The 27,130-nt window shown below is 36.9% G+C and overlaps 1 protein-coding gene across 2 annotated transcripts in view; it reads right to left on the reverse strand.

Annotated features, from left to right (window-relative positions):
• Nucleotides 1–6,162: 6,162 nt before the first annotated feature.
• Nucleotides 6,163–27,130, reverse strand: part of RSRC1 (arginine and serine rich coiled-coil 1) — a 452,228-nt gene continuing 431,260 nt past the window's right edge. Inside the window, exons 8-10 of one of the 2 annotated variants that reach the window (XM_055410889.2) lie at nucleotides 18,056–18,162; nucleotides 7,466–7,618; nucleotides 6,163–6,827 (exon numbers count right to left, since the gene is read on the reverse strand). In XM_055410889.2, coding sequence (XP_055266864.1) covers nucleotides 6,735–6,827; nucleotides 7,466–7,618; nucleotides 18,056–18,162 — 353 coding nt within the window. In that variant the 3' untranslated portion in view covers nucleotides 6,163–6,734. Of the gene's footprint in view, nucleotides 6,828–7,465; nucleotides 7,634–18,055; nucleotides 18,163–27,130 lie in introns of both variants that reach the window. The other variant, XM_055410879.2, reaches the window with a different exon arrangement.

Consider the following 27,130-nt stretch of genomic DNA (forward strand, 5'->3'; position numbering starts at 1 on the left):
TTACCAATCATTTGTCACCTTCTCTTATTAAGTTAATCGTAAAGAAGGTGAGTTAAAAGTCTCTGAGCACCTTTGTTGAAAACGGCCCACATGACCTTGGAAACACAAGTGTGCTTGTGGGAGAACAAATATTAATGTGAAAATGTTTTACTTCCTGAAAGTTCAAGTGTTTTAGATGGAACAGCTATTATATAACACAGGGACTGGGCTGTTAATTATGCCTTATGGTAGTTAAAAAATTTTTTTTCAATCATCTACTTTGAACATGGAGAAAGTATATTTATTGAAGATTATAACCTTGGATGACTTCTCGTTTCCACTGCATGTGGAAACTGCAGCCAATTCAAATATACAGCATTAACAAAAAAGTATTTTTTCAAACTATTAATTAGTGAGTTATCTAGATTTGCTGCAGAAAGAGGAAAGAAAAAATCTACAATGGGGCTAAATAAATAATCCATTTAAAAAATCTACCTGTTCTTTAATATAGTCATTCAATCCATTGTACTGGTATGTTGAAAAAATTTATTTACTTCTCAATTATTTGTTTTCAGTTCCATTTTAAGCTTATGATAGGTTCATAGAACAGGCACAGGTAGATAAACTATAGCTATGGATTTTATTCAAGACGTGGGATTTTGGCAGTTAATTATTTAAAAGATTATGAAGGAAGCATGTACTATACTAGGTTTTTTTTATGCTGGGATTTAAGCCTGAGTACTATGTTACAAGATGTGAAGAAGAAAGGGTCAACTCAGTTCATCATTCTCTCTTAGCACTGCTGCAGGATCATTTTGCCATTCAAGACCTAAAAATAAAATGGTACATTGTTGAGTTTAAAGTGTTGTCTTACTATGCTGGTAGAGTCTACTTCTTGAAACGGACCTATCGTTTGCGAGGAGAACAGTCACAGCATCCATGTGTGGACCCTGAGTGACCACATCTGTATCACTTAAAATATTATTTCTATAATTTAAAAATTGAACCAGAAAGAAAGGCTGGGCAAGTGAAGACTAGTGAGTTCCCGGCTTAAACTCTGGCCCCACTGTTGCCCATCACTAATGCAACAGGGAAGGCCCTGTGGACTCTGTATTTCCTCATGGTATCCAAAGGCGTTGGTCTGTTCAGAGACATGCGGAGATAAAATCACAGAAACCAAACTCATTTGGAACAAAACTTGTGTCTTTTTTAATTTTTTAAATAGGTTTTTTTTTGGTGTTGTAAAAGTACACACAGTTACTCTCTTACCCATTTTTAAGTGTACAGTTCAGTGTTATTAAACATATTCACATTGTTGTGTATCCATCTATGCCTGTAACCCTTTTCATGTTATAAAACTGAAACTATTCCCATTAAAGAATAGCCCCATCTCCCCTCCCCGCTAGGCCCCGGTAACCACCATTATACTTTCTGCTTTTATGACTTCAATTACTCATATAAGTAGAATCTTATAGTATATAGTAAATAGTATCATATAGTATATGTCTTTTTGTGACTGGATTATTTCTCTTAGCATAATGTGTTCAAGGTTCATCAATGTTGCAGCAGATCTCACAGTTTTATTACTCTTACTACGCTAAGTGCTAAGTCACTTCAGTCATATCTGACTCTTTGTGACCCTATGCACTGCAGCCTGCCAGGCTCCTCTGTCCATGGAATTTCCAGGCAAGAAAACTGGAGTGGGTTGCCATGCCCTCCTCCAGGGGATCTCCTCGAACCAGGGATTGAACCCTCATCTCTTATGTCTCCTGCACTGGCAGGAGGGTTCTTCACCACTAGTGCCACTTGGGAAGCCCAAGGTACAGAGATATCTTCTTGTTTTTGGAGTGCCCAGGACTAATATAGCTCATTTTTTAATCTGGACATAGTTGTCTATTTCCAGGATTTATAATGTGTCCCATGTATTTAACTTGTTGCTTTGAGATTTTGTGCCTTTTTCTAGGAGACCCAATAACCCTGGGACCCAAGGAAATTAAGAATTTCAGTGGTGTTCTGATCTGAGGCTTCCATGGAGGGGCTACATATTCACATGTCTAAATACTGTAGAATAGCCCCTTCTTTTAGGTGTATTTCCCTTAGTTCCTTTCCCAGGGCCTGGGCAAACAAGTTTGGGCTGTCCCCAAACCCTTAAGGCAATACTGTCCAGGTGTACTGTTGCATCTGGCCCAAGCAGGAATTAGTTCATTCAAAGGCCAACAGATATTATTCTTCCCCTTTAAGGTTGAGGAATATTCCACTGTATATATACACATTCATATATATTACATTTTACTTCATCCATCCCTGGATACTTGGGTTGCTTCCATATTTTGGCTATTATGAATAATGCTGCTATGACCATGGGTGTACAAATACCTCTTTAAGACTCTGTTTTCAATTCTTTTGGGTATATATCTGGACACTGATTTATTTTCTGCTCCAAATAGGCTGAGTAATATAAATAGCCATACTGTTAAACAGACTGCTCATTTCAGATGGGCAAATTCATTTTTCCTTCATTGAAAAAGTATTTATTGAAAGCCTTCTTTGTGTCAGGCAAGGGCTAGATTCTTGATCATAGGATCAATGATAGCAAAAATAACTTGGAAATACATGATGACAGAGCATTTTCTTTGATTTCGAAAAATACTCCACCAAGTAGAATACTGATCAACATCCATACCTATGATAAAAGTGAAGATGAGGAGAGAATTCACAGAGTTCTTTCTTACCTCCATTTTTATTTCTGTTCTTCTGTAAAGACTCAGATGTCTTATCAAGATGACTTGCTTTCCCATTATTCCATAAGAAAGTTCCAAAGAGTAATAAGTAGGGTTACATTTAAAGAATGGCATTTAAAAGTTTTTTAAATAATCCAAGTGCTGTATCTATTGAGTAATGGCCAAGAGATTGTTCAAAACCTCTTTTGTCACACTCACAAAGAATTGTGGGGTGGCAAGGCAGGGGGGAAGGAAGGAGTAACATGGGTATAAGAATTCCAGATCAATTCATCCATAGTTTAGTGACCAAACATGTCCAGTGTCTTGTTTCATTTCTAGCTTTTGTTACTATCTTAGTTTTTGAACTGTGGTGTTGGAGAAGACTCTTGAGAGTCCCTTATACTGCAAGGAGATCCAACCAGGCCATTCTAAAGGCGATCAGTCCTGGATGTTCATTGGAGGGACTGATGCTAAAGCTGAAACTGCAATACTTTGGCCACCTCATGCGACGAGTTGACTCACTGGGAAAGACTCTGATGCTGGGAAAGGTCGGGGGCAGGAGGAGAAGGGGACGACGGAGAATGAGATGGCTGGATGGCATCACTGACTCTGTGGACATGAGTTTGAGTGTACTCCGGGAGTTGGTGATGGACAGGGAGGCCTGGCGTGCTGTGATTCATGGGGTCGCGGAGAGTTGGACACAACTGAGCGACTGAACTGAACTAAACTGAACTAGCTGCTCACTTAAAGATTTTCACTTGATAACCAAACCAAAGGGAAGTTTGGCAAGGGGTTTAACCATATGTAAATGGATTATATCATTTCACTCCAAAACAATGTCTTCTATAACAATACACACTGGAAAACCAAACAGGATTAGGGAACACACAGCAGTCCCCATGGTTGTGCAAGCCTTATTGGCAGACGCAATTCATTCTCAGAAGTATTGAAAGTCTCTGTCAGCTACCATTGCATGTTTCACTCAAGCATGGTGGTGACAGAAGACAGTGGCCAAATTGGCTTATTCCTCTGATTCTCCACCAAAAGGAAGCAACGATCAGAGAAAGCTAGAGAGTAACCAGGAACCTAAGATTTTGCCACGATTTTTAGTAAGATGGAGAGGGAAAGGCCATGTGGGTCTTTTACATGAGGGACTCTTCCCAGGGTAGGAAGTGCAACAGTTTCCAGCCTCCTTGAGCAGCTATCAGGAAGATGGAAGTGGATGGCTGAGAGATCCTGTGGCTCCAGGGGCTCTTCATACTTCAAGTTTCCACTTAGCTGTGATCTCACCCATGAGTCTTCCTTAATTTTCTAACCTACATTAACTTCCTTAATTTTCCAACTTTCTTCTTTGCAACCATGTCCTCTCCCTGTCACTAAGTATTATATCTTTTATGTCATACATATGTCTAGGTTTCATAACTAAACCTCTTGAAGGCAGGATCCCCATTGGATTCACCATGTATACCCAATCACCCTTACTCTGTCCAGCAAAAACTAGATAGTGAGAAAAATGTTAATGAGTAAGTGGGTAAATCTGACTGAAGAAGACCTGAGATTCCTCGAGTAAGCAGATAGTAGGTTACTAACTGCAGAGCATTTGGTGCTTCTTGTGGTCTTGGCAGAGAGGGAGATCAGGGAAATCCAGGGACGAAGCGGGGGTCTACTGGCCATGGCAGTTCAAGCACAGACACAAGGAGTACACTGAAGCTGGAGTGTAGCTTCTCAAATAATTACACATGCAACCATTTGTTCCATATTTCATCAAGATGGGCCACCATGCCAAAATGCTCCCTTGGCATAAATAGTACACTTTTTCTATCAAGGGCTTTCTTTTGTGTTACTTTACTGAAAAATCAAAGTAGGCAGGTCTGCTATTAGTATCCTCATTTCACCTGCTGGGATGCTGAAGAGAAGTAGGTGAATGACTCAAGTGCTCTCTTCTCATATCCTTGAGTATTTGCTTCCTCCTAACTAGGGACGGTCAGAGAAAAAAAATGTTCTTCTTCCATTTTCCCTGAGAACGTACTTGTTCAGAAATGAAAACTTGTATATAAAGTTCTCATCATTTTGTATGAAGTCATCGTTTCAAAAAGTACTTTGAGATCTCATGTAAGTCGAAATTGTTGCCAGTAATCAGCTGATATGAAAGGACTTGTTCTGTTTTATAGACTCTTTATATTAGGATATTAAAGAAGGCCTGCATGGATCTCCTACCTTGAATTTGGTGATATATTTGATAGTGGTCTATGAAGTCTTTTTCATTAAATTTGATTTCACTTATGTGGTAACACTGTAGTCTTCAACAGGAATTCAGGTAAACAAAGTTAATAATACATTAAAATAAATCACATTGGAAATCAGGAAGAAGGGGAATAGTCATTGAGTTCCTGCAGGGACTAAAGTTTAGTTAATTAAAAAAAAAACTTGATTCTCTATCTCATAAAAAATTTAGCTTTAAAATATAAATCTATTGCAGTTCAAACCTCTGTATTTAGACTACTTGCCAAAGAAGAACTCTAATGTTAAGTACAATTAAAGTGGATCACAGTATTTTCACTATTTTATATATGAGGAACATCAGGCATTCTGAGAAAAAATGCCAAGTCCACCTTCTCTGAAGAATCATTAGTGGCCCAAATGACAAACCGTATTCTGGCCAGACCACTAAAATATACTTCCCCAAAGGGTGATAGTTCTGTTAATATTTATGCTATATAATAATGAAACATAAAATTATTCAGTAACTGTGGTCCCTTTTTAAAGTCACTAAAAATCTGTATATGTTAAAAATCACACAAACCTGAGTTCATACTGGGCACTTTACTTATAACTAAGGAAAAATATCTACTAGTGTATATTGAGAATATGGAAACATGTCTGTATGGAAAGCAAGTATTTTGTCATCAGTCTGTTTCCAACCCTTTTGCAATTTATTTTATTTAGAGTTTTCATTTTCAACAGGGATTACAATTTTAGCAGTTTCAGAAATATAAAAAGATGGCATCAAAATGTCCTATATATTGGTAATCTGAGCCCAAGAACTTTTAATGCTTAGCTTGTGTTCTGAGCTACAGTCTTCACAGATACAAAATTGAGCAGAATAGAAAAGGGAAATATTCATGTCAGCTGTTGCAAACTAGTTTGTAAGACAGGCCTAAAAGCCTTTATCTCTGGCATGTTCAGTATGGAATGCATAGCTGATTTTCATTCAGCCACCAGAGAAAGGCATTCTACAATGACAGATAGCCTTATCAAAACTACGATTAGCTGGCTTCTTCTGCAGTATACAGCAGTTGTTTAAGTAAGGGTGAAGTGAGAGCTGTTACCAGTTTTGTCAGAAATGATTCTCCATCATGAATATTTGGCCAACTGGTTAGGTCTAACGTGAATGTGTAACTTTCAAAAGAAGGAGTGGAGAACTGCTAACATGTTCCAAAGAAGCACCTAGTAAAAGTTGATCTCAAAGCAAACAAACCACCAATTTATTTAATTTTCAAGTAGTTTTTTCACTAAATGTATTATTCCTGTAAGATTAGCATGGCTCATTCTGCTTAGATTGTTTACAGTGCTTGTTATTGTGCTTAAAATTTTGCATTAAGGTGAAATAAAACATTCCAAATGGTTTTTAAAATACACGGAAGAGGAAATCTCACACTTACAGCATATAGTTTGATTCTTTTATACTCATGACTAATCAAAATTGTGTCTTTAAACAGCAACTTGATATTTTTCAAATTGTACTCAGAAACACTACTGTATACCATTTATTTTAATACTAATACTTCTAGGATTAGTTTTATTAACAGTATGACATTTTCATGCATTCTTAAACTTTATACTAGTTTCAATATTCACAATGTTTGATTAAGTTTTCAAATCAACAATTAGTAGAGCCTACATGAGAAAAGAATGAAATGAGATTATCCTTTTTGTATAATCAGCTAAATTATTTTTAAGAGTAAAATGTTAATACTAGGATTTAAAAACCTAAATTTCCAATGTTACTGTTAATTCAACCACAAGAATATTACTTTAGGCCACAGGACTGCCCATTAGCCTTTCTTGTCGGAGAGCGATTAATCTCTTGAACCATTTTTCCTCAGCATCAGCTTTCTCAATAAATAACTGAAATGAAAAAAAAGGAGAAAAATATCATTGTTTGCCTAATAACTTGGATTTGATCTTACAAATCATCTTTATAGAATACATCTTTTAGCACAAGATTTAGATACTACTTAACTCTTGATGACTTCTTAACTGAAGATCATCTATTTGGAATAACCCTTGGAAAGTCTGAGTAAAAGGACTAATATAAAAATTATCAGAAATTTTACATTTCATTTTGTAAAGTTTATTTCCTACAAACTTTATGAGAGACAGAGTGGTATAACCCTAATTCACAGAAGACAGCACAATATGACATTAATGACATGCCCACAGTTAATAAGCCAACAGAAGCAGAGCCAGAATTAGATCTTTTAGTGCCAGATGAAAAAACGAAACAAAACTCTTCTTTTTTTGTCTATTTTTCTTAACCACATAAAGAATCTTGTAGAAATCAGGTAACATAGGGTGGCCCAAACCAGATTCAAATACTGGTAACAGTTCTAAGGGCTGGGGGTGAGCTGTCTTATTTTTGGCAAATATGAACATATGAATCCATTTCCTCCAATGGTCTTGTCACCAGCCCAAAAGAACAGGAGTCAGAATCAACTTCAGTGAACTAGACTTAAGCTGACACTCTTAAGGCTTATGGGTCTTACATTTGGATGAGCCAGAGAATTGTCATCTTGGTACTTGATAGCAGTAGGGATGCTGCTTGGGTCTATTTCCTTTTCATTACTCGGCGGATCAGCCACCACTGATGCTGGTCCTGAAGTGGCTGCTGCATGCTTCACTTCACTAGCTTCCACTGACTGAAACATAAAACACTTTAGATTTTGAATAAGAATTGCTCAACCGGCCTCCTTTGAGATGATATTAACCACAACATGGCCCTGCTGCCGCTGCTGCTGCTGCTAAGTCGCTTCAGTCGTGTCCGACGCTGTGCGACCCCATAGACGGAAGCCCAGCAGGCTCCCCTGTCCCTGGGATTCTCCAGGCAAGAACACTGGAGTGGGTTGCCATTTCCTTCTCCAATGCATGAAAGTGAAAAGTGAAAGTGAAGTCGCTCAGTCGTGTCCGACTCTTAGTGACCCCATGGACTGCAGCCCACCAGGCTCCTCCACCCATGGGATTTTCCAGGCAAAAGTACTGAAGTGGGTTGCCATTGCCTTCTCCGACCCTTGAAGACAGATGGTCCAGATGAAGAATGATGGGGCCACAGGGCTTCTAAGCTGGCAATACAACTAACTCCCGAAGAGCCTGTGTTGACCTTGAACATGAGGGGAAAGCCTGCTGGAACATGGCCCTAGGATACTGCTGCTGCTGCTAAGTCACTTCAGTCGTGTCCGACTCTATTCCTCAAACAAGCAAATACAAAAAAATTGTGAAAATGTTATTTTTACAATCAACATATTTTTCTTAAGAAATCTGTACTTATGAGTCTATACTATTTAAAAAGTATATACATTCAGTTCAGTTCAGTTCAGTAGCTCAGTCGTGTCCAACTCTTTGAGATCCCATGAATCACAGCACGCCAGGCCTCCCTGTCCATCACCAACTCCCAGAGTTCACTCAAACTCATGTCCATCGAGTCGGTGATGCCATCCAGCCATCTCATTCTCTGTTGTCCCTGTCTCCTCCCACCCCCAATCCTTCCTAGCATCAGACTCTTTTCCAGTGAGTCAACTCATCGCATGAGGTGGCCAAAGTATTGGAGTTTCAGCTTTAGCATCAGTCCTTCCACTGAACACCCAGGATTGATCTCCTTTAGAATGGACTGGTTGGATCTCCTTGCAATCCAAGGGACTCTCAAGAGTCTTCTCCCCTCCTAAAAAAACACATACCCATTAGCAGTCACTGCTCCCCATTTCTCCCCAACTCTGACATCATTGGCAACCACTCATTTACTTTCTGTCTTTATGGATTTGTATATTCTGCATTTTATATAAAAGGAATCATACAATATGTGTTTTTTTTGTGTGTGTATGACTGGCTTCTTTCATTTAACAAGTTATATCAGTATTTCATTCCTGTTTGTGGTTGAATCCTATTCCACTGTATAAAATATTATAAGCCAGGTACTGTGCTTGGTACCAGGGACAAAAGACTAATAAATCATTGTGCCTGCTTGGAAAGAACCAAGAGTGTAGTGCTGCTCAAGTTAATTTCAACATCTCCCTCCCTGAGGGAGGAGAAGGTCAGGGAAGTGCCTAATTAACAGCAAGGCTGCAGGGATAATATGAAATGAATGATGAGATAAACTAGATGAGAAGTTGGAATTAAAAGTTAAAATTAAAAACCTCTAGATGACTGACTAGGCTTTTTTTCCCCTACACCCATTATTCTATAGCTTTTCAATTTCCATGTTTTGTTGACTTTCCTACTTCCGAGCATCCACTTCTCTGAATGAAGTGTAAAACAGATGTCACTGGGGAAAACATCTATAAAATGAAATATGCATGAATTAGTTATTAGAATGATTTATCTCAGAGTTGAGATTCATCTATTTAACCAGTACTTACTAAGCACTACTAATTGCTTAGCACTGGGTACACCAGGGAGAATAAGAAGACATGTTCCCTGTCCAAACTGAAGATGACATTATGTTGATGGGGTGACAGATCTCTAACAAAAAAATACCTATATATATAAATACAAATTGTAACAAATTACAACAGAGATGTTTAAAGAAATATTCGGTAAATTTGATTTGGAAGTTTTTTTTCTTTTATTTTGCAGTCAATATATTTTTCCCCAGACCTCAAACATTACATCTCCAAAATACTGGTCATAGAAGACTCATAGCCCTAAGTGATATTACACTGACTTTTTATAAAACTGAAGACATGTAACAGTAAAACCCCATATTCCACACAGAGGGAAGTGTGGAAGTAGCCTAGCCCAGTGAGGTCCGAGACACAATTTTTTAAAATTATATGTTGCCATACAGGGAATAAAAGAATATGCATATGTGCAGGCCAAATCATTTCAGTCATGTCTGACTCTGTGCGATCCTACGGGCTATAGCCTGCCAGGCTCCTCTGTCCATGGAATTCTCCAGGCAAAAATACTGAAGTGGGCATACTGTTCTGTGTAACTAGGCCAGGCTATGACAGGGCTCAGCTAGGAGACTGGCTGTCCATATTGAACAACCTTGAAAAATTGTGAAGTGTTTTTATTCTAGTTGCCAAAGATGTGGACTGCACATATTCAGGTGGCAGAGATAACATTCTATTACAAAAATCAAGTAATCTGATTTTGTTTTTACCTACACAGTATATCAGTTTTCTTTTTTTTTTAAGTTAGAAATGTAAAATTTTATTAATTCATTTAAAAAAAAGCAAAATAATTATAACATGTTAATACAGTTAACATGCTTTAAAAAATAACTGTTTTCCAAAACAAATTAGTGAAAACACTGCCATTGTCTTACATGTTTGCAAATCTTTATATTTCTTTTTATTTATTTTTTATTGGAGGCTAATTACTTTATAATATTATATTGGTTTTTCTTATTATATTATATATATTCTTATTATATATATATAATATTATATGGTTGGTTTTTCTTCAAAAAGTGCTTATATACACATAAGGTATATAAAGAAAACAAAGTTCTCAATGGTTAGGATCAGAACATAAAAGTTATTATTTAATAATGGTTATTAATTTAAAAATGCGTGAGGAAACTGATTAATTGCTTCTTTAAGTGAGGAAAGCTGTTTCAGAGAAATATTGACTTAAAAAACCCTCAATACGGCCAGCCCATGATCAAACATCTGGCTTTAAGTAGCACTGCCACCTGGTGGTTCAGTTTGGAACAACTTGTTTTAATATACACTTTATAAGTAAAAGAACAAATGACCATGCTGCTTAGTTATGTACCCTTTTTGAACACTGGTGGATATCAGCCAAATACAACGATGTTAGGACTGAATAATTGATAATAAGCTTATCTTGGAGAGCAGTCTGAAAACAGTATGCATCTTGGTTCCTCAAGTTGATGATATATCAGGAACTATCAGATTGTCTATACACTCACATTAGAGAAATAGGATGGTAAGAGTTAAAACTAGTTAAATCAGTGTGTTGCAGGAAACACACTATCTAGCATGTCACTGGTGATAGCCACTTTTCTGGTAATATCTTCCTAGTTAAATTAGTGGAATTTATACAGTTGAAGACTCTACCATTGGAAGGCGTCATTAGGTTATACAAAAGCCTTCTTTAGAGATACAAGTTTTATACCAATGTGTGTAGAATTGTCCAGGAGAGAAGGATGTTGAAACTTGGGTCATAATTTAATTTTCAAGAAAAGGATAGCCCATAAGATCTCCCCATGACCTGGATGAAATGGTCCTCTAGATAATTTACCTCCCTTTGCTAAGTCATCTCCTGATAAATAATTCATCTTCTTGGACATCCTGAATCTTTACCTCATATTGCAGACACAGACATTTTAGCAAATGGAAGGGATATCACTTTCTAAACTAATAAATTGGCCCACTGTTTTATATTACAGTCCAGTGCGAATTTATGCTTTGCTGGCCCATCACTGCTCTTCTTCTGATGCTTTTGATATGCAATGACTAATACAAGTCCAGGGTTGGAGAGCTAATATTTTATTAGCCTACTGTAAACTTACCAAGGTAAATGCCATCTTCTGAGGCTTTTTAGCATATTCCCCTGTTAGGGTCACTTCAAAGCATGCTTTCTTTAAACCTTAACAGGGAATATGCTTTGAGTTACAATTATGAGACACATTTAATCAGTAGGAAAAAAAATGGGCTCTGGTGTTGGACAAATTTGGTTTGGATGCTGCTTTCAATCATTTATTAGATTTAACCATGCATTATAAAATTTGCTGAACCTCAGTTATAAATGTTACTAGAATACTAGTTAAATTACAAAAGTTGAATGTCTAGTATAATGGTAGCCATTATAATGGTAATCATTATTTTAGTTATTTAAATATATATGAAAAAGTGGGGCTAGGATACAACATTGTTTTATACCATTTGCTTAGAGATTTAACATTTCCAAATGGCTGTGTCGAAACAAACTGGTCCAAAGCTGAAGTCTATACATGAAACCAGTAAGTTACTGTGTAAACTAATTTTAAAACTCTTTGCTTGGTAATACATCCATGAATCAAGGCAAATTGGAAGTGGTCAAACAGGAGATGGCAAGAGTGAATATAGACATTCTAGGAATCAGTGAATTAAAATGGACTGGAATGGGTGATTTTAACTCAGATGACCATTATATCTACTACTGTGGGCAGGAATCCCTTAGAAGAAATGAAGTAGCCATCATGGTCAACAAAAGAGTCCGAAATGCAGTACTTGGATGCAATCTTAAAAATGACAGAATGATTTCTGTTCGTTTCCAAGGTAAATCATTCAATATTATAGTAATCCAGGCCTATGCCCCAACCAGTAACGCTGAAGAAGCCCAAGTTGAATGGTTCTATGAAGACCTACAAGGCCTTTTAGAACTAACACCCAAAAAAGAAGTCCTTTTCATTATAGGGGACTGGAATGCAAAAGTAGGAAGTCAAGAAACACCTGGAGTAACAGGCAAATTTGGCCTTGGAGCACGGAATGAAGCAGGGCAAAGGCTAATAGAGTTTTGTCAAGAGAATGCACTGGTCAAAGCAAACACCCTCTTCCAACAACACAAGAGAAGACTCTACACATGGACATCACCAGATGGTCAACACCGAAATCAGATTGATTATATTCTTCGCAACCAAAGGTGGAGAAGCTGTATACAGTTAGCAAAAACAAGACCAGGAGCTGACTGTGGCTCAGATCATGAACTCCTTATTGCCAAATTCAGACTTAAATTGAAGAAAGTAGGGAAAACCATTAGACCATTCAGGTATGACCTAAATCAAATCCCTTATGATTATCAGTGGAAGTGAGAAATAGATTTAAGGGACTAGATCTGATAGATAGAGTGCCTGATGAACTCTGGACGGAGGTTCGTGACATTGTACAGGAGACAGGGACCAAGACCATCCCCATGGAAAAGAATGCAAAAAAGCAAAATGGCTGTCTGAGGAGGCCTTACAAATAGCTGTGAAAAGAAGAGAGGCGAAAAGCAAAGGAGAAAAGGAAAGATATAAGCATCTGAATGCAGAGTTCCAAAGAATAGCAAGGAGAGATACGAAAGCCTTCTTCAGTGATCAATGCAAAGAAATAGAGGAAAACAACAGAATAGGAAAAACAAGAGACCTCCTCAAGAAAATTAGAGATTCCAAGGGAACATTTCATGCAAAGATGGGCTCGATAAAGGACAGAAATGGTATGGACCTAACAGAAGCAGAAGATATTAAGAAGAGGTGGCAAGAATACACAGAAGAACTGTACAAAAAAGATCTTCACGACCAAGATAGTCACAATAATGTGATCACGGACCTAGAGCCAGACATCTTGGAATGTGAAGTCAAGTGGGCCTTGGAAAGCATCACTATGAACAAAGCTAGTGGAGGTGATGGAATTCCAGTTGAGCTATTTCAAGTCTTGAAAGATGATGCTGTGAAAGTGCTACACTCAATATGCCAGCAGATTTGGAAAACTCAGCAGTGGCCACAGGACTGGAAGAGGTCAGTCTTCATTCCAATCCCAAAGAAAGGCAATGCCAAAGAATGCTCAAACTACCACACAATTGCACTCATCTCACACGCTAGTAAAGTCATGCTCAAAATTCTCCAAGCCAGGCTTCAGCAAAATGTGAACCGTGAACTCCCAGATGTTCAAGCATGTTTTAGAAAAGGCAGAGGCACCAGAGATCAAATTGCCAACATCCGCTGGATCATGGAGAAAGCAAGAGAGTTCCAGAAAAACATCTATTTCTGCTTTATTGACTATGCCAAAGCCTTTGACTGTGTGGATCACAATAAACTGTGGAACATTCTGAAAGAGATGGGAATACCAGACCACCTGACCTGCCTCTTGAGAAACCTGTATGCAGGTCAGGAAGCAACAGTCAGAACTGTACATGGAATAACAGACTGGTTCCAAATAGGAAAAAGAGTACGTCAAGGCTGTATATTGTCACCTTGCTTATTTAACTTATATGCAGAGTACATCATGAGGAACGCTGGGCTGGAAGAAGCACAAGCTGGAATCAAGATTGCCGGGAGAAATATCAATAACCTCAGATATGCAGATGACACTACCCTTATGGCAGAAAGTGAAGAGGAACTCAAAAGCCTCTTGATGAAAGTGAAAGAGGAGAGTGAAAAGGTTGGCTTGAAGCTCAACATTCAGAAAACAAAGATCATGGCATCTGGTCCCATCACTTCATGGCAAATAGATGGAAAAACAGTGGAAACAGTGTCAGACTTTATTTTTGGGGGCTCCAAAATCACTGCGGATGCTGATTGAAGCCATGAAATTAAAAGACGCTTACTCCTTGGAAGGAAAGTTATGACCAACCTAGATGGTATATTAAAAAGCAGAGATATTACTTTGCCAACAAAGGTCCGTCTAGTCAAGGCTATGGTTTTTCCCGTGGTCATGTATGGATGTGGGAGTTGGACTGTGAAGAAAGCTGATCGCCAAAGAATTGATGCTTTTGAACTGTGGAGCTGGAGAAGAGTCTTGAGAGTCCCTTGGACTGCAAGGAGATCCAACCAGTCCATTCTAAAGAAGATCAATCCTGGGCGTTCATTGGAAGGACTGATGCTAAAGCTGAAACTGCAATACTTTGGCCACCTCATGTGACGAGTTGACTCACTGGAAAAGACTGTGTTGCTAGGAAAGGTTGGGGGTGGGAGGAGAAGGGGATGACCGAGAATGAGATGGCTGGATGGCATCACCGACTCTGTGCACATGAGTTTGAGTGAACTCTGGGAGTTGGTGATGGACAGGGAGGCCTGGCGTGCTGTGATTCATGGGGTCGCGGAGAGTCGGACACGACTGAGCGACTGACCTGACTGACTGACAGTAGATTACCAAGCCTCAATTGGTGAATTTTATGTCTAGAAAACATAAAAATTACATAAAACAATCTCTGGCAGAACTAAAATGGAAATTTTTGTGTCTAAAATCGCTCTGAAGGAAGTCGCACACACATCCAGCGCTTGGTCTTCAGTGAGAGGAGAAGGTGGATTAGCAGCAGGAAGACGAGGCATGGCAACAGCTTTCATTTCTTGAATACTTCTATATGCCAGGCATGTGGTTAACTGTTTTATGTAAATATCTTGTTCATCCTCATAAAAACCTCTGCTACAGGTATTATCCCCATTTTAAGAGAAGAGAGTCAAGGTGTAATGAAATTATTACATAGTTGAAGGATACAGTCAGCAAATGGCAGAAGCAGAATGTGGCTCCAGGTCTGACTCTCCATCTCATGCTTTTGACCACTGCTTCCTAAATGCTAAATGCAAGATTTATTGTAATCTGGTTTGAATTTTAGAGGAAATAAATAAAATTATTGGTAAAATATTTAAACTAAACATACCTCTAAGTGGCTCAACTCGCAGTGCTGGATTAATATTTTGAGGCTACTTCTGCTTCTCTGTCATTCTTATCCAACCAAGAACTAGCCTGTTCTAATTTTATATCTTTCTATGAATTATTGTTAAGGGGAACTTTTTTTTAAAAGATAGTTGAGACAGAAGGTGGGTTTCCCTCACACAGATTTCTTAAGGTTGCTTACAAAATGAAGAGACCCCCTAGGGGTTCCATCCTTGTCCTCTTAATCCTTAACTGTGGCATCTGAATTGGAAGTATAAGAAAAGCCATATTGAAACTGAGTAAATTCCAACTCAGCACTGAAAACTAAAGCAAACAAAAGTTAATTATTAAAATAATTAATAACAGTGGTCCCTTTGATGAGAGAGGTAGGTGAAATTCCTTTATATTGCTTTCATAGGAAGCCCATTTAACTACACAAAGGGTTTGTTATAAATTTGGGAAAAACAGTTTTTCTCTTGGATTTAATCAGTTATCTTAAGATTAATAACCATAGGAAATAATATTTTAAAGCTTTTCTTGGGAATATAACAAGGTAGAAAAATTACTAATCCTGAAATCAAAATATAGAGATATTATTATATTTATACATTTCAGAAGTCTTTTAGGAAATTCTAAGGAATTTCTGTATTTATCAGCAAGGGCTCTGATTTGTGAGCAAGGAGACTCAGGGAAATTAAGAGGCATATCAGAGAAACATAAATGAAGTAAGGTTTATACTTCAGACAGATTGAATACATACAGTAGAACTTCTCAAGTTTTGTATACACTATACATATTTAGTGTGTAGAACATACTTAGATATCAAATAATTTAGATGCTAGTCTATAATTTAAAAATAAACATTTAATGGATTAAGAAACATGTTAGATATTTGATAATCATTATATTTAATCCTCAATTACTCTAAAAAGTAGATATTATAGCTTAATGTTATGAATTTGGAAACAGAGGCTTAGAAAGAGGTTGAGGTTTGCTCTAGATCATAAATCATGGTAGGAAGTATAAAAGTTAAGTTCAAAGTCAGATCTTGAGTCCAAAGCTCATGCTCTTTCCACTATATTAAACAGGGTTTGGATCAATTTCCTCAATCACTGTCAATTTTACAAGTTACTGGAAGAACTGCTATTATCTTGGAAGAGAGGAACAGAACTGCAAATGAATCTATTATATTAATAATTAATACCAAATGGGAAAAAGTTATTTAGAAGAAAACTCAGTGAATTAACCATAGAGGAATAAGTATTTCCACAGAAAGAAAATGCTAGTTTATCTTAAGCGTGTCCAGTGAGAACTGGGAAGTCAAGGTGAACTCTAGAAAACAAATACTACTGAAGTCAACTTCAAAATAAATTACAATTCTACTAGGACAAGTGAATGACCACATAACATGTACAAGTAAGATATTAAATAAAATGGGCAGCTATATTTATGAATGTGCATTTCACAGCTCCTTTTTCTTCAAAGATTGTGGTGGCAAACTACAAAATGTTCAAATGAAATCAGCAAAATAATGGGCAGGGGCATGGACTAACCAAGGTTGTCTAGTGCATCCTGGCATCTTGCACATGCTCAATTCATGTCTCCAGAATGAATCATTTAAAAATATATATGGTAACTGAAAAGCCATCCATCTCACTAACAATGAAAGAAATGCTAACAGAACAACAAAAGGTCAATTTTTACCTATTAGGTCAGTAAACATGAAAAAGTCTGACTTAAAAAGTTAGGTATTAACCAGGGTGTGAGAGGCACACTTCTCCCTGTACTTCGGGGTGGAATTTGAACTGATACAGTATTTTGGGAGAATGACTTTGGGAACAGGTACGGAAATAAACAATATTAACCTTTAACAAATAACTCCATCTTGAAAAATTTATCCTCAGGTGATAGTAATGGATATTCACAAACATATATATAATACCTCCAAACTTACAACTGCTTAAATATCTACTTATCAGAGGGAAAAAAATGAATGAATTATGATATTGGGTTGGCCAAAAAGTTTTCGGGTTTTCCTGTACCATCTTACAAAAGAATCTGAATGAACTTTTTGGCCAACCCAGTACATTCATCAGTAGAATGCCATACACACAGTCATTAATCTATCTACAGATACAGAATATTTTTGAATAAATAGTAACTATACCACATCTTCATTATATGTGTGATATTAAAGAATACATGCATTTCACCGTAGACAGCCTTTTCTTCCTAAAGGAACAAAAATTCCAAAAAATAACCCTGATGATTGAAAGAATAAATCAAATACTCAACAGAAATAAAATGCCAATGAAAGTTCCTCTCTCTTATTAGAGTTGAGTAAGTGATACCCATATATAGATAAAGAGTGTAGATAGATATACGTTACTATTTGGGCAATAATTTTATTGTTAAAATTCTTTTCTAACTTTTCTCTAGCAATGTCAAATTAAAAAAGCAGATGTATCCATTTGAAAAGAAAATGGTGTATGTTCACAAAATGCACATTACTGCTATAGAACTGTCATGTTGATATTTTACTTTGTATTCTTGATGAATTTTAAAATAAAAATACCATCAGAAACGTTTTTACAGGTTTTTTTTTTAACAGTTTAAACAAACTGATTCTCACTGATTCATTTTTTCTCTCAATAACACGCTGACACGCTCTTGCCCTACTTCATCTACTAGAAGAACTTATATTTAAGTAAAATCCATTAATAAAGCATCTCTTTAGTTGGAATGTAAAGGCTTATTCAAAACGCCTGGATGAAAACTTACCTTTTTGATTTCTTTACTTGATCTGAATGTTTGCTGAACAAAAGAATCACTTTCAATGGCTTCAATTTCTTTGACTCTTTTTACTTGTTCTACCAGGGTGGTTTGGTCTAAAAGAGAGCATATAATGTCCATGTATTTTGATGTGTAAGCTTGTTAACAGCACTATACCTAAACAATGTTCTTTCTATGAAGTAATATTATGACTTACGAAATTTAACTGGATTTTTAAAAAAAAGACATTATGGTTAAGTTATAACAGAAACATTTTACCCCTAGAGATCCACAAATAGAACATTCCTTCTCCAAGGGATCTTCCTGACACAGGGATCAAACCCGGGTCTCATGCACTGCAGGCAGATTCTTTACTGACTGAGCTACCAGGGAAACCTCTGGTATAATGATATATAATTATATTTATATTAATTATAAGTTAATTTTAATTAATTATATATTAATTTTCTTATTCTTATTTAATCTATCAATGTGGTTGTAAAGTCAGACATGACTGAGTGACTGAACGACAACAACAACACGGCATTATGCTGCTGCTGCTGCTGAGTCACTTCAGTCGTGTCCAACTCTGTGCGATCCCACAGACAGCAGCCCACCAGGCTCCTCTGTCCACAGGATTCTCTAGGCAAGAATACTGGAGTGGGTTGCCATTTCCTTCTCCAGTGGCATTATGTGTGGGATTTATTTTTAAATACTTCAGGTCCACTCCCCCCAAAAATTGAAGTAGGCATTGATATATTGGTGGTTTAGTTGCTACGTCATGTCCAACTCTTGCGACCCCATGGACTGTAGCCTGCCAGGCTCCTCCAGCATGCCAGCATCCCTGTCCTTCACTATCTCCTGGAGTTTGCTGAAACTCATGTTCACTGAGTTGGTGATGGCATCCAACCATCTCATCCTCTGAACCCCACTTCTCCTCTTACCCTCAATCTTTCCCAACATCAGGGTCTTTTCCAATGAGTCAGTTCTTGCCATGTTACCCCTAAATATTTCAGTAGGCATCTCAGATAAGGGCCTAAGGAAAAACACTAGCAACATAACTACAATACTATCTTTAAGTCCAACATTATTAGGAACAATTCCTTAATATCGTCTTGTATATTCCATATTTAATTTTACTGATTGACCAAGAAAAGTGCTTTTTTTTTACAGCTGGTTTGTCTGAAACAGGATCTAAACAAAGTCCACGTATTACACTTAGTCAACAAGTATCTTAAATTCCTTTTAATCACTTACAGTCCACCAACCTTTCCTTTTATTGTCATTTATTTATTGGAGAAAATGGATCATTTAGCCTCTAAAATTTTCTGTATTCTGGATTTTGCTGATTTTATTATCATGGTGTAATTTAACATGTTCTTCTATCCTTCATATTTTCTGTAAACCAGCAGTTAGATCTAGCCAGGCTGAAGTATCACGTTCAGTTTCTTTTTGTCAAGCATACATCACAGGTAGTGCTGTGTAATTCCAAATACATCAGATTAGGATGTGCTTCTTCCACTTTTAACGATGTTAAGGTTGATCAGTGTGTTCAAGATGATGTCCGTTCCGTTCCGTTCCGTCGCTCAGTCGTGTCCGACTCTCTGCGACCCCGTGGACTGTAGCCTACCAGGCTTCTCCGTCCATGGGATTCTCCAGGCAAGAATACTGGAGTGGGCTACCATTTCCTTCTCCAAGTCCTACCCTATTATTAAGTTCTCCACTAAACTTTCACTTAATGGGTTTAGCAGACATTAACGATTGTTGCTTAAATCCATTATTTTATTCTGTTCTGTTCAGTTGCTCAGTCGTGTCCGACTCTATGCGACCCCGTGGACTGTAGCCTACCAGGCTTCTCTGTCCATGGGATTCTCCAGGCAAGAATACTGGAGTGGGTTACCGTTTCCTTCTCCAGGGGATCTTCCCGACCCAGGGATCGAACCCGGGTCTCCCGCATTGGAGGCAGACGCTTTAACCTCTGAGCCACCAGGGAAGCCCTATTATTTTATTAGGCACTGCAAAATGGTGATTTTTTTCTAATTCTGTGTACCATGTTTTTAACTCTGATCTAAAGAACGTCCCTCATTGACTATTTTATGACTGAAATATAGTCTGTACAGGAAAAAGCAGAGTGTTTAATTCTTTCCCTTTATTGATCAATTCTGGTCCAAAGGTGACCATTATGAGCTCACAAATAATTATATATTTAATGCATTTCAGTCCGTGGGCGTCATCTTCACATTTTGATTCTACCTTTGCCAAGTGGGAGCCTCTTGGATATGAAGAGTGGGAGAGTGGGAGCAATCTTCTGATATGACCTCTTCTGTTAAGACTGGTAAGAGGTCCCATATAATCATGATGGTATGATCACTCAGCTAGAGCCAGAAATCCTGGAGTGTGAAGTCAAGTGCACCCTGGGAAGCATCACTACGAACAAAGCTACTGGAGGTGATGGAATTCCAGTTGAGCTATTTCAACTCCTAAAAGATGATGCTGTGAAAGTGTCACACTCAACATGCCAACAAATTTGAAAAACTCAGCAGTGGCCACAGGACTGAAAAGGTCAGTTTTCATTCCAATTCCAAAGAAAGGCAATGCAAAGAATGCTCAAACTACTGTACAATTGCATTCATGTCACACGCTAGTAAAGTAATGCTCAAAATTCTCCAAGCCAGGCTTCAACAGTACATGAACCATGAACTTCCAGATGTTCAAGCTGGTTTTAGAAAAGGCAGAAGAACCAGAGATCAAACTGCCAATATCCGCTGGATCATCAAAAAAGCAAGAGAGTTCCAGAAAAACATCTATTTCTGCTTTATTTCTGCTCTATTTCTACTTTCTATGTCAAAACCTTTGACTGTGTGGATCACAATAAACTGTGGAAAATTCTGAAAGAGATGGGAATACCAGACCACCCGATCTGCCTCTTGAGAAATCTGTATGCAGGTCAGGAAGCAATAGTTAGAACTGGACATGGAACAACAGACTGGCTCCAAACAGGGAAAGGAGTACGTCAAGGCTGTATATTGTCACTCTGCTTTTTTAACTTCTATGCAGAGTACATCATGAGGAATGCTGGGCTGGAGGAAGCACAAGCTGGAATTAAGATTCCCAGGAGAAATATCAATAACCTCAGATATGCAGATTACACCACCCTTATGGCAGAAAATGAAGAAGAACTAAAGAGTCTCTTGATGAAAGTGAAAGAGGAAAGTGAAAAAGTTGGCTTAAAGTTCAACACTCAGAAAACTACGATCATGGCATCTGGTCCCATCACTTCATGGCAAATAGATGGGGAAACAGTGGAAACAGTGACAGACTTTATTTTTTTGGGCTCCAAAATCACTGCAGATGGTCACTTCAGCCATGAAATTAAAAGACTCTTACTCCCTGGAAGAAAAATTTATGACCAACCTAGATAGCATATAAAAAGCAGAGACATTACTTTGCCAACAAAGGTCCACCTAGTCAAGGCTATGGTTTTTCCAGTAGTCATGTATGGATGTGAGAGTTGGACTGTGAAGAAAGCTGATCGCCGAAGAATTGATGCTTTTGAACTGTGGTGTTGGAGAAGACTCCTGAGAGTCCCTCAGACTGCAAGGAGATCCAACCAGTCCATCCGAAAGGAAATCAGTCCTGAATATTCATTGGAAGGACTGATGCTGAAGCTGAGACTCCAATACTTTGGCCACCTGATGCGAAGAACTGACTCATTTGAAAAGATCCTGATGCTGGGAAAAATTGAAGGTTGAAGGAGAAGGGCATGACAGAGAATGAGATGGTTGGATGGTATCACCAACTCAATGGACATGAGTTTGAGTAAAATCTGAGAGTTGGTGATGGACAGGGAGGCCTGGCGAGATGCAGTCCATGGGATCGCAAAGAGTCGGACATGACTGAGCGACTGAACTGAAGAGGTCCCAGGTTCATCCTGTACAGTTCCTGTCTTAGACTTGCAATCAGCCATCTCCCCAAAAGGCTTGGATTCCTTTTAGTGGGAAATGATATTTATTTAAAGACAATAACCTGAGCAGTAGGGGTGTCTGCTGTTTTTGGATTGTCATTGCTTCTCATATTTTTCAGTGGGTGGGATAGGAAATACGTATTTTTAGAAAAGAAAAACAAATATAAGTTCATGCTGATATTACCAATCGAATTCAAGATTATAATACTTTTGTCGAGTCTTTTATATTTGTATATCATTCCTCTTATTCTAAGAATATTTCTTAGGCTTTAAAGATATGATCAAAAGCACTTACTTGTTCTTTCTGAGTTTCATTTGTATTAGTTTCAAAATAACAAGATAAACACTACTATTAAGATGAATCATGCAGTTTAAAATTCATGATTCTTTTTGATTTCAGGATTTGTTCCACTGATGAACTGTCAAAACACTATAAAATCATTTGGAGAAATAATTCTCCATGTGCTTATGCTACCAACTTAATATATAACAGTTGGGTTTATATGTTTCAGCTTTTTAAAAAGTTTTTAAATCTTTTGCTCTGTTGTTTTCATAATTAATATTTGTTTTTTGATGGCATAAAACATTCTTCTAAAGTAAAAACTAAAACATCATTCAGAAAAGTCTAGGTTTCTTTTCTTACCCCATTCCTCTAGTTCTTCCCCTAATCCACAGACAATCATTTTTTATTAGGTTTTGATTTTTATCCTTCCATTGCTTATTTTTGAAAATATGAGCATACATATTCTCTTCTTTCTTACACAAAATTAGCTTGCTATACATTTCTATGTATATTACTTCTCTAATTTAACACTATGTCTTTTAGTATAGAGACTTGCTCATTCTATGTTACAGATATACAGTAACCTATTATATGGTTGCATGATAGTTTTTTTCCTACCAAAAACCTATTGATGGTCATTTGAGTTGTTCCCAGTTCTTTGACTTTATAATTAGTGCTTTAATAAATAGCCACAGGCATGTGTCATTTCATATTTTTGTATTTTTTTCATATGCCAGATGGGCAGGAAAAAATGCAGCTTTATGGATCACATTCTCATGGTTAGTCTAAGCTGAAATGAATACAAAGCTGAATTAGGAGCTACTGAACACTAAGCCAAGGTATCTAAAAATGCTGGGATTATAGCCTTTATGAAAAACTGAATTTACTTAAAAAACAATTGTAACAACTGGTTTAACAAGGTAGAGCTACTTGCATCAAAGCAATTTCTACATACTAAGGTTAAATGATACATAGAGTAAAAAGTAAATTTGGTTTAATATGTTAAAAAATGAAAAATTAACATTTTATGAAAAACCTTTGGTTCAATTTTTGGCCAATCACAAATTATAAGTGTATAGTCTTATGCAAGTTCCAGTTTATTTAAGAGAAAGACAGTGCTTCTGAACATGTGTCCCTGACAGCTCTAACCAGTCTTTTCTCATGAGAGAAATCTTGCATGGAATGTGTGGAAATAATAGCCATCAGAGACAACACTTCCATCTTTGGAAGAATATATTTTCCAACATAAAAGCAAACACTGTCCAAGTGTCATGGAAGAGCAAATAGTTCCACATGCTTTAGAATAAAAGCTCCTGTGGACTTTAATTATGCAATGTACAAATTGAGCATACGAAACAAGAGAAGATTCTTTGCCCAACTAACTTATTAATATTAACATATCCTGTACCAGAGAATAATATTTTACTATTCACGTGTATAACAGCATTAATATAGCACAGAAAAATCATAAAAGATACCATTCCAGGTAATTCGACTTTAATTTTTCAATATGAAAACACATTTGTTTGTGCAGGTCTTAATTACTCTCACAATTATTTCATAATCATTAGCTCCCAACCAAAAACACTACTTCTGACTTCAGGATGATGTCTCATAAGTATCAACTGTTTGACCCTTCGGATTTTTTTCTCTAACATATTCTCTCATTTGGATTTACAAAGCACATCATTAGTATTAGATGTCAGAGGTGAGCTCACAAACAGTACTTGATGTCTAAAGCTTCCAGTGTTTGTAGCTTTAAATACGGGAATACAACCAGCTCCTAACACAAATAAAAGTGTTATCATAGAAGCTAGCCAAAGAGCCAGGAGTATGTTTAACAAAATAGCACTGGAGAAATTATAAAGGATGGAAAGAAGATTAGAGGAAAAACAGAACATTATCTTTGTGTTTCTTTAAAGATGAGGACTAACAAAGTGACAGGACAGATAGGGGAAAGCCTGTCTGCCTGACTTACAATATGAAAATAAACCAACATAGCTTTTACCTTTCAATGCGGGGAACCATTTTACTGGCGATATTTAAAGAGTGTGATATTTAAATTAAAGAGTAAGAGAGTGATATATAAATTAAAATTTGAAAGATTCATAGGATATTTACATTTCCAGCCTTATAAATAGCTCAGCTCCATGCTGTCTGAAAACAGGCATAAAACAGGTTTTAAATTGCTTCATACTCAAAATTCTAAGATCAATGCCCACAAATGTATGTCTTAGGTATAACCCAGTAATTTTGGGAAGCAGAATAAAATACATCAATAATATACAGTAAATTGTTTTAAATTTAGGCTCTTAAGTTTTACAAGCCAATTTGTCATTTAAAATTTCCATACCAATTTTAAGATTGGGAAAGATGTGGATTAAAACTGATAATTGTTTATATGCTTGGCATGAGTGCCTAGCATACAAAGTATCCTGCATTTACCAGCCATGAGGTAAAAATGAAGACAAGTGTCAAAGTTACTGGCAGAATAAAAATTATAGGATGTTTTAAAATATTAACATGATAAACATGAAGTAAACATTTATATTTGCACTTGATGCTTTTTGATAAATACATTATTGGCAAACAAAATGACTTTCATAGGTTGCTTGCAAGAAGTCTGTAGAATATTTTATATTTCATAGTAAAAGAAAAAATAATAGAGTCAAAGTTAAGTCACTAGAGACTAAAAAAGTCAGGTATTAACTCACTTGCTGAATGGAATATTATTTTGTTCCTCTTATGATGAAAATTAAAATCAAATATTTTGTTACCATTGATATAAAAATTAGGCTCACCTGCTACTTAAAGTTGTATTTAACAATTTCACACGACACACAGAATTTTCCTTGAAAATATTATCAAATGGTACACAAATTTAAGATTGGTATATAATGATGACAAGGTCCAATATAAATTTTTTATTTGAAAAGACAAAATGTAAATCTGTAAACTATTTGCAGATTACAAACAAGCCCATCTCTAAACTGGCAGCAATGCCAGGCTGAAAACAGCAGATGGCACTATTTCCCAAGATGTAATCATGTGCTAGGGGACAACATGAGTTTCATGAAAGGTATCTTGCACATGAAAATCTCATGTCTAAATGACTCCTTTTGAATAATTTATGAATTTCCCCAAAGTTAAAATGCATTTTTATTTTACAAAGAGTTTGGGTTGGTTGGCTTCATAGTTACTTAGTTATGCTGCTTTTCTCTCCCAAGGGGGGGAAAATTATATACTAATATACTGCTACAAATACATAAACAATACAAGAGAATATCTTATTTTCAGTTTAAATGGACTAAAATTTTAGTCAAGAAGGGAAATATCTGAAAAATCCCCTTTTATGGTACAACACAGACACTGAAAACAAAGTCCTTGAAAGGTAAAGCATTTTCAAGTGTTTTAAAAGAAGGAAAAAAAGCAAACAATAACAAACTGGTTTTCCAATAAATAAGCAAATAAAGATGGCTAGTCAATAAAATTCGTAAACAAATAAAACATCCCATAAAGCTTACTCGGAATTCTAAAGTTAAAGCAACTTCTCATGAACAAAAATTTTAATTAAACAGCCACTGGTTTCCTTCCAAAACAGTGTATTTTAAATAAGTTTCTTTCACAAAGCATACAAAATATATATTAGAAATCCATCCAACACTAACTGATATCCATAAATAACGTGAAAGACGAGAAAACTTCTTAAGTAGAATGTGGCTTGTCTACCAGTCTTCTGGAAGCTTATGGTACACTACCAAGTTATATCTGCCAATGAGATTCCTGGAGAAACTCTAGTAAGAAACCCCCTTGGATGGGGTCCAAGACAGACTTACAACAAATTGCTATCCATATCAAATTAAGTAACAGGAATATTTTTAATGTGACTGAACCAGTAAAGAATTTCTGATAAACATTTTAATAAGTGCAAGTGAACTGAGAATCAGACTAGGTTTTATGAAAAAAAAAAAAAAATCCTTACTGAAAATCTACAGAAATTCCACCTCATTTAGTTCTTCTTACCTAGAATGCTCTTACTTTTTCTGAATCCTCCCTATCACTTTCCCTTGGCATCTGTGAGAAAAGGACCTCTTCCATAATTCATTTGGCTCTCGGCATATGTTACCTTGCACTGGTATTAATCTCTTCATAAGTAAAAGCTTCATTTCCCCCAGCTATAGGGACATACCTTTTTGTGTCAACTTCAGCAGTTAGCATGGTGTGCTCTATTATTTAGTAAGCAGTCAATAAATACTTGCTGAAACTTAAAAATTAAAAGTCATGCTTCCCAGGTGGTGCTAGTGGTGAAGAACCCACCTGCCAACGCAGGAGATGTAAGAGATATGGGTTTGATCCCTGGGTCAGGAAGATCACCTGGAGGAGGAAATGGCAACCCACTCTAGTATTCTTCCCTGGAGAATCCCACGGACAGAAGAGGCTGGTGGGCTACAGTCCACAGGGAAGCGACATACCGTGCACACAAAGTAACTATTAAAAAAAAATCATGGGGGAGCAATGTCAAATTATAAGAAATTTGTAACTTAAATGTTCTAAGTGGTTAGTTATAATGGCTCTGAGTCCAGAGTACCTGAATTAAACCCTGTTTCTGCTACTTACTAGTTTGTGACCTTTGGGCAAGTGGGCTGTGATGGTCTGTTTTCTCCTCTGTGACTTAGGAATAATAGCTGAAACATCATAGGGTGGCTGAGACATTGCTTCTCTCCTTTCTTCCCTTCTTTTCTCTCTCCTTTCCTACTTCCAAACAGTTGAGCACATTCAGGCAAGTGTTCTGCATACCAGGGTTTAGAGACAAGAGTTTCTTCTCTTGTGGAGCTTA

Source organism: Moschus berezovskii, chromosome 1 (genome assembly GCF_049115385.1).
Source record: "Moschus berezovskii isolate FMDL1 chromosome 1, NW_MosBer_1.0, whole genome shotgun sequence".
NCBI classification, from domain to species: domain Eukaryota; kingdom Metazoa; phylum Chordata; class Mammalia; order Artiodactyla; family Moschidae; genus Moschus; species Moschus berezovskii.